This window comes from Oncorhynchus tshawytscha, linkage group LG05 (genome assembly GCF_018296145.1).
Source record: "Oncorhynchus tshawytscha isolate Ot180627B linkage group LG05, Otsh_v2.0, whole genome shotgun sequence".
NCBI lineage: Eukaryota > Metazoa > Chordata > Actinopteri > Salmoniformes > Salmonidae > Oncorhynchus > Oncorhynchus tshawytscha.
Genome location: NC_056433.1, coordinates 11,426,160 through 11,441,258, shown reverse-complemented (window position 1 = coordinate 11,441,258; position 15,099 = coordinate 11,426,160). Strand labels below are relative to the sequence as shown.

Here is a 15,099-nt window from a genome sequence, read left to right as displayed (position 1 = left end):
TTTATGTTCCTATTATTATTTATTATTGTTGTTGCATTGTCCAGAAGGAACCTGCAAGTAAGCATTTCATTGGACGGTGTATGCCAGGAATTTCATTGGACGGTGTATACCAGGTTTCCCCAAATTCTCTTAGCAAAAAAGACTGTAAAAACACCAGCCAATCAGCTCCAACTGATTAAAGAAATCTGTTCCACAGTGTTGCCATGCATACTAGAGAGATATATGTGATCGTATACCATCAGTAAGCAAGGTTTGAAAGGACTGTTTTAGTCAAACATTTGTTTGGGCTTCTTGCGATCAATTTTCAGTCTACAAATTATTTGTAATTATGTTCCGGCCTCCTGACCATCTGCTTAAGAAAAACACCGTGCCTCGGCTGAATCTAATTGATGATCCCTCGTTTATATACTACATGTATCTCCTACGACTAATAAAACATGAAACTTGAGAGAACAGCTCCCCCTAGTGTCCACATAAGGAACTGCTGACTAGGTGTTGTGTGAAAGAACTGCAGCCGATACAACTGGAGACTCACCACAGGTGTAGATGACACTGAGGTATTTCCTGGTGCCAGAGTAGCAGGGGTCCCCGAACTCTCGCGTGGATGCCCGGACCAAACAGCTCCGTTTCCCCTGACAACGGGCCATCAGCACTTGGAGAGCCACGCCCGACTGGCAGTCTGAGAGAGAGGGGGGCGGGTGAATTAGAGAGAATAGAGGAAGACAACCTCTGATTCCATCAAGAACACCACTAAACAAGAACAGAGGAGTCTCATACGACACATTCTATAATATTGACATACACAGAAGGACTGCACCATCTGCAAACCATATGGCTCCTTCCAACTGTGCATTCTCAACAGTCCTTATACCTGTGCATTCTCAACAGTCATTATACCTGTGCATTCTCAACAGTCATTATACCTGTGCATTCTCAACAGTCATTATACCTGTGCATTCTCAACAGTCATTATACCTGTGCATTCTCAACAGTCCTTATACCTGTACATTCTCAACAGTCATTATACCTGTGCATTCTCAACAGTCATTATACCTGTGCATTCTCAACAGTCATTATACCTGTACATTCTCAACAGTCATTATACCTGTGCATTCTCAACAGTCATTATACCTGTCAACAGTCATTCTCAACAGTCATTATACCTGTGTCATTCTCAACAGTCATTATACCTGTGCATTCTCAACAGTCATTATACCTGTGCATTCTCAACAGTCATTATACCTGTGCATTCTCAACAGTCCTTATACCTGTGCATTCTCAACAGTATTATACCTGTGCATTCTCAACAGTCATTATACCTGTGCATTCTCAACAGTCATTATACCTGTGCATTCTCAACAGTCATTATACCTGTGCATTCTCAACAGTCATTATACCTGTGCATTCTCAACAGTCATTATACCTGTGCATTCTCAACAGTCATTATACATTCTCAACAGTCATTATACCTCAACAGTCATTATACATTCTCAACAGTCAGCATTCTCAACAGTCATTATACCTGTACATTCTCAACAGTCATTATACCTGTGCATTCTCAACAGTCCTTATACCTGTACATTCTCAACAGTCCTTATACCTGTACATTCTCAACAGTCATTATACCTACATTCTCAACAGTCATTCTCAAGTCATTATAGTCCTTATACCTGTACATTCTCAACAGTCCTTATACCTGTACATTCTCAACAGTCCTTATACCTGTGCATTCTCAACAGTCATTATACCTGTGCATTCTCAACAGTCCTTATACCTGTACATTCTCAACAGTCATTATACCTGTGCATTCTTATACCTGTGCATTCAGTCATTATACCTGTGCATTCTCATTATACCTGTGCATTCTCAACAGTCCTTATACCTGTGCATTCTCAACAGTCCTTATACCTGTGCATTCTCAACAGTCCTTATACCTGTGCATTCTCACACATTATAGTCCTTATACCTGTGCATTCTCAACAGTCCTTATACCTGTACATTCTCAACAGTCATTATACCTGTGCATTCTCAACAGTCCTTATACCTGTGCATTCTCAACAGTCATTATACCTGTGCATTCTCAACAGTCATTATACCTGTGCATTCTCAACAGTCATTATACCTGTACATTCTCAACAGTCCTTATACCTGTGCATTCTCAACAGTCATTATACCTGTGCATTCTCAACAGTCATTATACCTGTGCATTCTCAACAGTCATTATACCTGTGCATTCTCAACAGTCCTTATACCTGTGCATTCTCAACAGTCATTTTTCTATGGCTTATTAATTACAGATAGGAATGAATAAGCCATAGATCTGTCTATAGGCCTACGGTAAAGTCAAATCCCAACATCAATAGGCAAGTATCAACTGTCCATCAACTGTTTGAGAAAGTTGAGTGAGTAATGAAATGGTTGCATATCCCAGAACCAATATATTGCTGTGGGCCGTGGTATGAGAGGGCTTTTAATGCTGTGCAGATGACGGATATACTTGACGGATATACTTTTATAATGAATTATACTTCTTATTTATTTATTGTCCTATCATGGTGGAACAGTTTTAAAATAAATTATACGTTTGATTTATTTATTGTCCTATCATGGGGAACTACATTTAAAAAATAAATTAGATCTTAATTATTTATTTATGATCCTAATTTAATGGTACGGTCCACAATCCTATACCCTAGACACCCACCCGAATGACCCAGATACTAAGGAGAAGTCCCTAACTGATTTATGGGCCTGCTGTAAGAGGTCTATATGCAGCCAAAATGCGGTCAGAGACCAAGAGCAGCACTACCCCCTCAAGATTGTGAGCCTGCTTGGCAGGGTTGGTCCTGCAAAGCCAAAGCCCCCTAAAGGGAGAGCATACTATACAAGGAAATTCTCAAAGCTGCTATTGAGAACCTTGACGACCTTGTACCTAGTCGGTGGGGAATCCGGTGGGGTGCCCCCACCCAGGCAGTGGCAGTGCTGGCAACACTAGCTGCAGTAACCCATGGGGAGGGGGTCACACTCAGACATTCAGAGAGGGGGCATATTATTGTAGCCCTGGTGGCACAAAATCAAAAGTCTGACTGCATGGAGATGCTTGGGAATATGGTCACTACAGGGGACCGTGTTGTGTGTGTTTCAGGGTAGAGGTGTACATTTGACCTCCATCATCTAGGATGTGACAATGGTTCATAAAATCTCTCCATTTCTGCCCATTTTTCTTGCACGGTCTTACAGGCCTTCTCATGCAGCTGCAACAGTAAGTGCATTTGTAAATCAGGACCTTTCTTGAGTTGGGCTCTGGGAAGGTGCAACTGTTGAGAATGTGAGCCTATGGTTGTGTGGGGGAAAGGGGTTGAGTGTGTGTGGGTGTATGTGTGTATCCCACAACTGTTGCAAAGGAGTAAAAGATGTTAGGGACAATAGAGGATGATCCACAGCTATATATAATACAAATCGAGGTGAGGGCGATGGAAATGCATTTGGCAGTTGATATACTTCAATTCGGTAACTGGTACTGTGTGCTCTTTTCGAAGGATGGATCCCTGTCGGTTATGGGTTATGGGATACAGGGGGTCGAGGGTGGTCTGTCGGGCATTGGGATGACGGCCCAGCTCGGGATGAGGGGGGCTTTTAGCAGGTGGAATAGTAGGGACCAATTGTAGGTTTAGTTAGTAGCAATGCACATTTCATGGTACAGCTATATAGACACCCCATCATCATGTTACTTTTTAATGGTACGTTTACAAACATATATTTTGATAAATAGAATTGAAAGTTGTGTCTCATTATGGTAAGCGGTGAAATAAGTATAGCCAGTTACAATTGTACTGGCCTAGCAGATAATAAGAAGAGACGATCAGTATTTACCTGGCTAAAAGAGAAGGAATATAATATCTATTGTTCTACAGGAAACCCATTCAACAATTTTAGATGAAGTTTTGTGGAAAAATAACTGGGGGGGTGAGATATATTTCTCTCATGGTCAAAGAAATTCAAAAGGGGTGATGGTTTTAATTAACAGTCATTTTGATCCAAATGTGCAAATTGTCCAAACAGATCCTCAAGGTAGATGGATTATTTTAAATATGTTATTGGACAATAAACAGATATGGCTTATTAACCTATACGGTCTGAATAATGATGATCCAAGCTTCTTTGAAAATATAAGAATTTAACACTAGACTATTATTATGGTGGGAGATTTTAATACAGTCTTAAATAGCTCTATGGACCGGAAAGGAAATCACACTACAAACTATCACCCTCAGGCACTTGTCATGGATATATTGGAATTAGTGGATATATGGAGACTTAAATACCCTGACCTAGTGAGATATACTTGGCGGAGGCTTAATCAAGCTAGTCGTCTTGACTACTTTCTTATGCCATTCTCTCTGGCACCAAAAGTTTAAAAAGTGTTGTTAGGGGACAGAATGCGGTCGGATCATCACATAATTTACATATATATTACTCTTATAGAATTTCCAAATGGGCGAGGATATTGGAAATTTAATCAAAGCCTACTAGATGATAAATTGTTTAGAACTAGGACAGATTAATTTATAACTGACTTTTTCAGACATAACATAGGTACAGCCAATCCCCTTATTGTATGGGACACCTGCCTTTAAAGGAAATTGAAGGACTAACAGTACAGTTAGATAGCAATAAAAAACGATACCACAGAGGCACAGAATAAGTTAGAGGAAAAACAAAAAGAAATGGAGGAAGTTATTCCAGAAAGATCCAGTGTAATATATTATAACAATCAAGCGAACTGGATGGAATATGGGGAAAAATGCACCAAATTATTTTTCAATCTTCAATATAGAAATGCTACCAAAAAAAATGTATTAAAACTTGTTACAAATGATGGAGTCGTGCATGATTCACCAAATTATATTTTGAAAGAGGAAGTAAAGTACTTTAAGAATATGTTTTCGTTTCAGGCTAATGCTTTAAATATTAAAGCATTAGACCTCTCACTAAAGGCATCAGTCATACAAAAATGATACTTAATTCCAAACTGGTTCTCTAGTAAATTAGTAAGAATGTCTCATCCTATGTTCAAGAATGGCCTTTTCCCCTTTATTCAGATTACACCTGCTCACTTTCGGTTGTTTGAAAAGGAAATCATCTCCAAAATATAGTTATTTTTTAAACAAGCCTTAGAAAGTTGGTTGCAATTTCAGTTTAATCCACCTGAAAAGACAGAACAAACAATACAACAAATATTGTGGTTAAATTCAAATATACTAATTAATTTAAAAAATAGTATTTTTCGAATAAATGTTTAAAAAAGGTATAATTTTAGTGAATGATATCATAAATAGGACTGGTGGAGTTATGTCACACATGTAGCTAACACAGACATATGGAAATGTCAGCTCTAACCAAAATTACAACCAATTAATTGCAGCATTACCACAAAAATGGAAGAGGCAAGTAGAAGGGGGAAAAAGTAAGGAACTTGTATGTCGGCCCTGTATTAAAGAACAAATGGGTAAAGAAAAGTGTGATAAATAAAAACATATACCAATTTCATTTAAGGACCAAAAAACTGACAGCTGTGCCTTGTAAATTGCAAAATAGTTGGGAAGAGATTTTCGATGTACCCAGTTGATCGCATGAGAAAACATTAAGTACACTTAGCATCAGGTAGCTTGGTCACGAAAATCAGAAAAAGCAATCAAATGAATTGTTTACCTTTGATGATCTTTGGATGTTTTCACTCACGAGACTCCCAGTTACACAACAAATGTTCCTTTTGTTCCATAAAGATTATTTTTATATCCAAAATACCTCCGTTTGTTTGGCGCATTATGTTCAGAAATCCACAGGAAAGAGCGTAATGTCCGTAGTGTCCACAGAAACATGTCAAACGTTTTTTATAATCAATCCTCAGGTTGTTTTTAAAATATATAATCGATAATATATCAACCGCAAATGTCTTTCACAGTAGGAGAGGGAAAAGCAATACCCATCCAAACTCTGTTGCGTGAGCAAAACTCATGTGACCACTTGACGCGATGTTATCGTTCTGGCTCATTTTTTAAAATAAAATCCTGAAACTATGTCTGAAGACTGTTGACACCTTGAGGACGCGATAGGAAAAGGAATCTGGTTGATATCCCTTTAAATGGGAGGCTATGGAACATGGAGTTTTCAAAATAGAAGCCACTTCCTGGTTTGATTTTTCTCAGGGTTTCGCCTGCAATATCAGTTCTGCTATATTCACAGACAATATTTTGACAGTTTTGGAAACTTTAGTGTGTTTTCTATCCTAATCTGTCAATGATATGCATATTCTAGCATCTGGTCCTGAGAAATAGGCCATTTACTTTGGGAACATTATTTTTGCAAACATAAAAATAGTGCCCCCTAGCTTCAAGAGGTTAAATTACTATACAAAATTCTTGCAACTAATAGAATGTTATATATATGGGGAATACAATCTTCCCAGCTCTGCAGATTCTGCTGTGAGGAGGCAGAGTCATTAGATAATTTATTTTGGTATTTTATTTTGGTCCATATGTAGCTCGTTTTTTGTCACAGGTCCAGGAATGGCTGAAGAATAGCAACATTTACCTAGAACTAACGCTGCAGACAGCAATACTGGGTGATTTGAAAATCCATAGTCAATCAATCAATAATATAATAATTATTTTAGCAAAAAATATATATTTTTAATTTACGATCTCTAGAAGCTATGAGAATAGAAAGGTTCAATTATTTTGGGAAGCATCACAGCACAGTTGAAAAATATATGGCAAATAGAAATCCAAAATGGATGATGTTGTGAGATAGATGGGAGAGGTTGAATGGAGCTGAAGGGTGGGACTATTAACAAGATAACCAATGTAAAACATACGGTATCTGTAAAATGTATATAGGTTCAGAACTGTTGTGAAATAGCACAGTTACAAATAGAAATCAAACTGGATGGACATCAGAAATAGAGGAAGGACTAAAAACAAACAAAATATAACTATTGTAAAACAGATTGCGCCTGTAAAATGTGTATAAGATGTATAAATTGAAAGTAAAAGCCAAAGTGTTTATTTGTTTGGGGGATCGGCGGTAGGGTTTGCGGGGAATAATAATAAAGGTATATTATTTTTAAAAGTATATATGTCTATATAGGTATGTATATATGTGTATATGTATGCATGCGTGTATGGATATATATATTTACCCCAAAAAATATATGGGGGATTGGAAATGATGCAACAAAAAAAAGTATCAAGTGTCCATGTCTATTCACACCATCATATACATTTATTTATATTCCTGACTCTGATATCGCTCGTTCTGATATTTCTTAATTCCTTTCTTTTAATTTGGGGGATTTGTGTGTGTTGTTAGGTACTACTGCACTGTTGGAGCTAGAAACATAAGCATTTTGCTGCACCTGCGATAATATCTGCAAAATATGTGTCCGCAACCAATACAATTTGATTTGTATCAGCAGATATTACCCTCCCTCCCTCCCTCCCTCCCTCCCTCCCTCCCAGGGGCTTTATTGGCATGGGAAACATGTGTTAACATTGCCAAAGCAAGTGAGGTAGATAATATACAAAAGTGAAATAAACAATAACAATTAACAGTAAACATTACACATACAGAAGTTTCAAAACAATAAAGCCATTACAAATGTCATATTATATATATATATATATAAAATATGACATTTGGCTTTATTGTTTTGAAACTTCTTATGTGTAATGTTTACTGTTAATTTTGATTGTTTATTTCCTTGTTTGGTGACAGAAGCACCAGATCATCAGCAAACAGTAAACGTTTGACTTCAGATTCTAGTAGGGTGAGGCCGGGTGCTGCAGACTTTTCTAGTGCCCGCGCCAATTCGTTGATATATATGAGGATTTTCCCAAGGTTGCTGTTGATGCATATCCCACGGTAGTTATTGGGGTCAAATTATTGGGGTAAAAAAATGTATATGATGGTGCCAGAGCTAAAGATGATGTTAAAGAGTTTTAGTATAGCCAATTGGGATTTGTTGTCTGTATATTTGATCATTTAATTAAGGATACCATCAACACCACAGGCCTTTTTGGGTTGGAGGGTTTTTATTTTGTTCTGTAGCTCATTCAAGGTAATTGGAGAATCCAGTGGGTTCTGGTAGTCTTTAATAGTTGATTCTAAGATTTGTATTTGATCCTGTATTTGTTTTTGCTCTTTATTCTTTGTTATAGAGCCAAAAAGATTAGAGAAGTGGTTTACCCATACATCTCCATTTTGGATAGATAATTCTTTGTGTTGTTTGTTTAGTGTTTTCCAATTTTCCCAGAAGTGGTTAGTCTATGGATTCTTCAATTACATTGAGCTGATTTCTGACATGCTGTTCCTTCTTTTCTATGTATTTCTGTATTGTTTTAGTGATTCACCATAGTGAAGGCGTAGACTCCTGTTTTCCAGGGCATTTTCTATTTGAGATTTTTAGATTTGATAGGGAAGCTGAGAGGTCAAATATACTGCTTAGATTTTCTACTGCCAAGTTTACACCTTCACTATTACAGTGGAATGTTTTGTCCAGGAAGTTGTCTAAAAGGGATTGAATTTGTTGTTTCCTAATTATTTTTTGGTAGGTTTCCAAACTGCATTCCTTCCATCTATAGCATTTCTTAATGTTACTCAGTTCTTTTGGCTTTGATGCCTCATTATTGAGTATTGCTCTGTTCAAGTAGACTGTGATTTTGCTGTGGTCTGATAGGGGTGTCAGTGGGCTGACTGTGATGGCTCTGAGAGACTCTGGGTTGAGGTCAGTGATAAAGTAGTCTACAGTACTACTGCCAAGAGATGAGCTATCGGTGTACCTACCATAGGAGTCCCCTCGAAGCCTACCATTGACTATGTATATACCCAGCGTGCAACAGAGCTGCAGGAGTTGTGACCCGTTTTTGTTGGTTATGTTGTCATAGTTGTGCCTAGGGGGGCATATGGGGGAGGGAATGCTGTCACCTGTAGGCAGGTGATTGTCCCCCTGTGTGCTGAGGGTGTCAGGTTCTCTTCCGGTTCTGGCATTTAGGTCACAACAGACTAGTACATGTCCCTGGGCCGGGAAATGATTGATTTCCCCCACCAGGATGGAGAAGCTGTCTTCATTAAAGTATGGTGATTCTAGGGAGGGATATAGGTAGCACACAGGAGGACATTCTTCTCTTTTAAGATCATTTCCTTTTGAATTACTAGCCAAATGTAAAATGTTCCTGTTTCGATCAATTGAATGAGTTAGGTCTGCTCTATACCAAATTAGCATACTCCCTGAGTCCCTTCCCTGTTTCACACCTTCACACCTGGTAGTTTGGTGAATGGGACTACCAGCTCTCTGTAACCTAGGGGGCAACCAGTGGGTCCGTCTCCTCTATACCAGGTTTCTTGCAGGATGACAATGTCTGTATTACTGATTTCTTTGGTGAAGTCCAGATTCCTGCTCTTTAGGCCAAAGGCAGATGACCTCAGGCCTTGGATATTCCAGGATGATATAGTGAAGGCTTTGTGTTCCATAAAGTCTCCAATGTTGTCGGTCATGTGGTTTGGCCTAAGGCCAGTAAGTGTGAGCAGAGCCTGCTGAGCATCTGGTACATGTCATTGGCTTGGGCTAGTGTAAGTGTTCTGCTGTGGTGTCAAGACTTTTGTCGGGAGCTGAGGTGGGCTGTGCTGCTGGCTTCTCTGCGGGGGTGGCCACCTCTCTAGTAGGCTGTTCTCTGTCACACGTCATCCCCCTCAACCTCTCCTCCAGTAGTCTGATCCTCTCCTCCATCCCCTCACCCTCTCCTCCAGCAGTCTGATCCTCTCCTCCATCCCCCTCACCCTCTCCTCCAGTAGTCTGATCCTCTCCTCCATCCCCCTCACCCTCTCCTCCAGCAGTCTGATCCTCTCCTCCATCCCCCTCAACCTCTCCTCCAGCAGTCTGATCCTCTCCTCCATCCCCCTCACCCTCTCCTCCAGTAGTCTGATCCTCTCCTCCATCCCCCTCAACCTCTCCTCCAGTAGTCTGATCCTCTCCTCCATCCCCCTCAACCTCTCCTCCAGCAGTCTGGTCCTCTCCTCCATCCCCCTCATCCTCTCCTGCAGCAGTCTGATCCTCTCCTCCATCCCCCTCAACCTCTCCTCCAGCAGTCTGATCCTCTCCTCCATCCCCCTCACAGTCTCCTCCAGCAGTCTGATCCTCAACTTCTCCTCCAGCAGTCTGATCCTCTCCTCTAGTGCTCTGTTCTTCTCCTGCTCCTGCTCTTTCTCCTGTTGAAGTTGTCTCACTACAGTCCAGAGTGCAGATATAGTCTCTCTCCAGCTCCAGCTCTCCGGGTCTGGTTAAGAGAGTGTTGTTGTGCTGGACTTTTGTCTGGGTCTGTGCTGACTGGAGTGTAATCACCTGCGGTTCCAGCTCCACCTGCCTTACCTCCAGCTGGGTAAATGTATCCTTCATTTCAATGAGGGGGTAGTACTCTGTGCTGGGAGGTTGACTTTCCGCTGGGGGTGGCTCGTCTGTGGGGTTATAGAATGAAGAGGTCTGGTCTGACTGCTCAGGGTGGGGGTATCTTTATCAAGGGAGAGCTTAGCCAACTGGGCTAATTCTTTGATTAGGTGAAAGTCCAGCTGAAACTGTTTGGGGTTACCCTGTACAATTACTGTTCCAGACTTATACAGATTTATATTAGATTACTCAGAGTCCTCGTTGTCAAGTATCCTGAGTTTCCACCCCACTACCCTCTTAACAAAGGGGTAGTGTGCTAATATAGCACAGTGCCATGCCAGGGGATGGTTTGTGTGGAAGATTTTGTTGCAGATGTTCCCATTTTTGTAATAGTCAGCAAGAACTCTCTTGATTTTCCATAAGGAGCTTCATTTTGTAATCTTTTCTTGCCTTATCATTCTTTACATACACAGGGTACTGTATTTTAATTACCTCTGAACAGCGGGAGGCAGCTTCTAAGGCCTCTTAGAAGCTCTCTCTCTCACAAGAGCCTCTGTCAACGTACAACACTGACTGGGCTCATTTTCAAGATCTCCAGGACTAGAGGACATCTCAGACACACTCTACTCCACAAAGGGTCTGTCCTCTCATATCCCTGTCCAGACCCATCCCAGGGAAATCCTGGGGCCCCTGTCCAGACCCATCCCGCATGGCCCCCCCATTGTGAAAGGGGACACCCGAGCTCATGTTTTCCTCCAGGGGGTGGATGGGAAGGGGGTGATAGGGAAGAGGGGGACACACAAACACCTGTCAGTGATAGATGGGGGGCTCATACATCATCACTAAGCGCCTGCCAGCCCCCCACCACAACTCTTCTTATCCTGGACAGATGATGCTGCTCTTTGATGCTCTTTTCCTCTCTTCTCTTCTGTTCTCTAGGGAGGATAGACAGAAGGCTGTGTTCCTCTCTTCTGTTCTCTAGGGAGGATAGACAGAAGGCTGTGTTCCTCTCTTCTGTTCTCTAGGGAGGATAGACAGAAGGCTGTGTTCATCTCTTCTGTTCTCTAGGGAGGATAGACAGAAGGCTGTTTTCATCTCTTCTGTTCTCTAGGGAGGATAGACAGAAGGCTGTTTTCATCTCTTCTGTTCTCTAGGGAGGATAGACAGAAGGCTGTTTTCATCTCTTCTGTTCTCTAGGGAGGATAGACAGAAGGCTGTTTTCATCTCTTCTGTTCTCTAGGGGGGATAGACAGAAGGCTGTTTTCATCTCTTCTGTTCTCTAGGGGGGATAGACAGAAGGCTGTTTTCATCTCTTCTGTTCTCTAGGGAGGATAGACAGAAGGCTGTTTTCATCTCTTCTGTTCTCTAGGGAGGACAGACAGAAGGCTGTTTTCCTCTCTTCTGTTCTCTAGGGAGGATAGACAGAAGGCTGTGTTCATCTCTTCTGTTCTCTAGGGAGGATAGACAGAAGGCTGTTTTCCTCTCTTCTCTTCTGTTCTCTAGGGAGGATAGACAGAAGGCTGTTTTCCTCTCTTCTCTTCTGTTCTCTAGGGAGGATAGACAGAAGGCTGTTTTCATCTCTTCTGTTCTCTAGGGAGGATAGACAGAAGGCTGTTTTCCTCTCTTCTCTTCTGTTCTCTAGGGAGGATAGACAGAAGGCTGTTTTCATCTCTTCTGTTCTCTAGGGAGGATAGACAGAAGGCTGTTTTCATCTCTTCTGTTCTCTAGGGGGGATAGACAGAAGGCTGTTTTCATCTCTTCTGTTCTCTAGGGAGGACAGACAGAAGGCTGTTTTCCTCTCTTCTGTTCTCTAGGGAGGATAGACAGAAGGCTGTGTTCATCTCTTCTGTTCTCTAGGGAGGATAGACAGAAGGCTGTTTTCATCTCTTCTGTTCTCTAGGGAGGATAGACAGAAGACTGTGTTCATCTCTTCTGTTCTCTAGGGGGGATAGACAGAAGGCTGTTTTCCTCTCTTCTGTTCTCTAGGGAGGATAGACAGAAGGCTGTGTTCCTCTCTTCTGTTCTCTAGGGAGGATAGACAGAAGGCTGTGTTCATCTCTTCTGTTCTCTAGGGAGGATAGACAGAAGGCTGTTTTCCTCTCTTCTGTTCTCTAGGGAGGATAGACAGAAGGCTGTTTTCATCTCTTCTGTTCTCTAGGGAGGATAGACAGAAGGCTGTGTTCCTCTCTTCTCTTCTGTTCTCTAGGGAGGATAGACAGAAGGCTGTTTTCCTCTCTTCTGTTCTCTAGGGAGGATAGACAGAAGGCTGTGTTCCTCTCTTCTGTTCTCTAGGGAGGATAGACAGAAGGCTGTGTTCCTCTCTTCTCTTCTGTTCTCTAGGGAGGATAGACAGAAGGCTGTGTTCCTCTCTTCTGTTCTCTAGGGAGGATAGACAGAAGGCTGTGTTCCTCTCTTCTCTTCTGTTCTCTAGGGAGGATAGACAGAAGGCTGTGTTCCTCTCTTCTCTTCTGTTCTCTAGGGAGGATAGACAGAAAGCTGTTTTCCTCTCTTCTCTTCTGTTCTGTTCTCTAGGGAGGATAGACAGAAGGCTGTGTTCCTCTCTTCTGTTCTCTAGGGAGGATAGACAGAAGGCTTTGTTCCTCTCTTCTCTTCTGTTCTCTAGGGAGGATAGACAGAAGGCTGTGTTCCTCTCTTCTCTTCTGTTCTGTTCTCTAGGGAGGATAGACAGAAGGCTGTGTTCCTCTCTTCTGTTCTCTAGGGAGGATAGACAGAAGGCTGTGTTCCTCTCTTCTCTTCTGTTCTCTAGGGAGGATAGACAGAAGGCTGTTTTTCTCTCTTCTGTTCTCTAGGGAGGATAGACAGAAGGCTGTTTTCCTCTCTTCTGTTCTCTAGGGAGGATAGACAGAAGGCTGTTTTCCTCTCTTCTGTTCTCTAGGGAGGATAGACAGAAGGCTGTTTTCCTCTCTTCTGTTCTCTAGGGAGGATAGACAGAAGGCTCTTTTCCTCTTTTCTTCAGGGAGGATAATGGTTAGCACTCTGGACTTTGAATCCAGTGATCTGAGATGGACTACTGAGTGGCGCAGTGGTCTAAGACACTGCATCTCAGTGCAAGCAGAGCCACTGCAGTACCTGGTTCACATCCGGCTGTGATTTGGAGTCCCATAGGGCGATGCACAATTGGCCCAGGTTTGGTTGGGGTAGGCCAAACCTGGCCATCATTGTAAATAGGAATTTGTTCTAACTGGCTTGCCTAGTTACATTTTTTTAGCAGAAGGTGATTTCTTCCTCCCCTCTCTGTGCGTGAAATTCAGGAGATGCTGTCTGATGTACGAACATGTTGTGTGTCCACATAGATTGAAATGTCCTTTAAATACAGCAGCTGTGTGGGACTATATATATTCCTGATGTGCTTTTAATGTTTGAACCACAGTATCCAGTTTGAACCACAGAATCCAGTTTGAACCACAGTATCCAGTTTGAACCACAGAATCCAGTTTGAACCACAGAATCCAGTTTGAAACACAGAATCCAGTTTGAACCACAGTATCCAGTTTGAACCACAGAATCCAGTTTGAACCACAGAATCCAGTTTGAACCACAGTATCCAGTTTGAACCACAGTATCCAGTTTGAACCACAGAATCCAGTTTGAACCACAGAATCCAGTTTGAAACACAGAATCCAGTTTGAACCACAGTATCCAGTTTGAACCACAGAATCCAGTTTGAACCACAGAATCCAGTTTGAACCACAGAATCCAGTTTGAACCACAGAACCCAGTTTGAACCACAGAATCCAGTTTGAACCACAGAATCCAGTTTGAACCACAGAATCCAGTTTGAACCACAGAACCCAGTTTGAACCACAGAACCCAGTTTGAACAGTAGAAGGACTGGTGTAGTAGTAAAGGAGTCCTGGGCCCATTATCAAAAGTAGGAGTGCTGATCTCGGATCAGGCCCCCCGTCCATTAAATAGTATTCATTATGATCTAAAAGGTCAAACTGATCCTAGATCAGCACTCCAATGCTTTAAGGAATTCGGGCCCAGGGCTGCGTTTTCAAGGTCTAATAGTTTTAGCATTGTTAGATGGATAGGGTTTGTAATTACGGGACTATTCCATACATGGAAACTCCGTTGGTTTCACTGTGCCAGACTAGCCCAATGAAATAAATCTATAAGTATTTGAAAGAAAACAAAATGGACTATTTGAACCCAAGACTGGTCGGGACACCAACAAAGACTGGAAATGTTGTTGTTAACCCCTGGTTCTGGAGGATGCCATGTAGGAGGACATGGACCATTAAAACAGACCAAGTAGGAGAGAGAGGGGAGTTCCATATGAAAACAGACCCTACTGGACTCTCTCACAGTGTGTCAACAGACTCAGGAAGAATGATGATGGGGGTCACAGGTCAAATAGCCCAACTCAGGAACTAAAGAGCAACACTGACACCAGTTGAATCCTTTCAAGATGCATCGTTTCTTCCTCATTTCTTTGGAGTAAGATCATCACTGATCTGCTGTGACAGGATTGGAGGACTTGATCATTTAAATAATAATATGGGCATTTTAGTAGACACTTCAACACAAAGCAACTTACAGAACTAGCAACATTAACTGACTCATACCAGATAGAATCAGTCTGCAGGAATCAAACCCACAACAGTCCCGTACTAGAACCCAGTGATCTATTAAAA

General features: G+C 41.6%; 1 protein-coding gene across 1 annotated transcript in view; it reads right to left on the bottom strand.

Annotated features, from left to right (window-relative positions):
- Positions 1 to 15,099, bottom strand: part of LOC112249916 (protein eva-1 homolog A) — a 163,744-nt gene that overhangs the window by 87,078 nt on the left and 61,567 nt on the right. Inside the window, exon 5 of the mRNA XM_042321463.1 lies at positions 536 to 679. Within this exon, the coding sequence (XP_042177397.1) occupies positions 536 to 679 (144 nt within the window). The remainder of the gene's footprint in view (positions 1 to 535; positions 680 to 15,099) is intronic.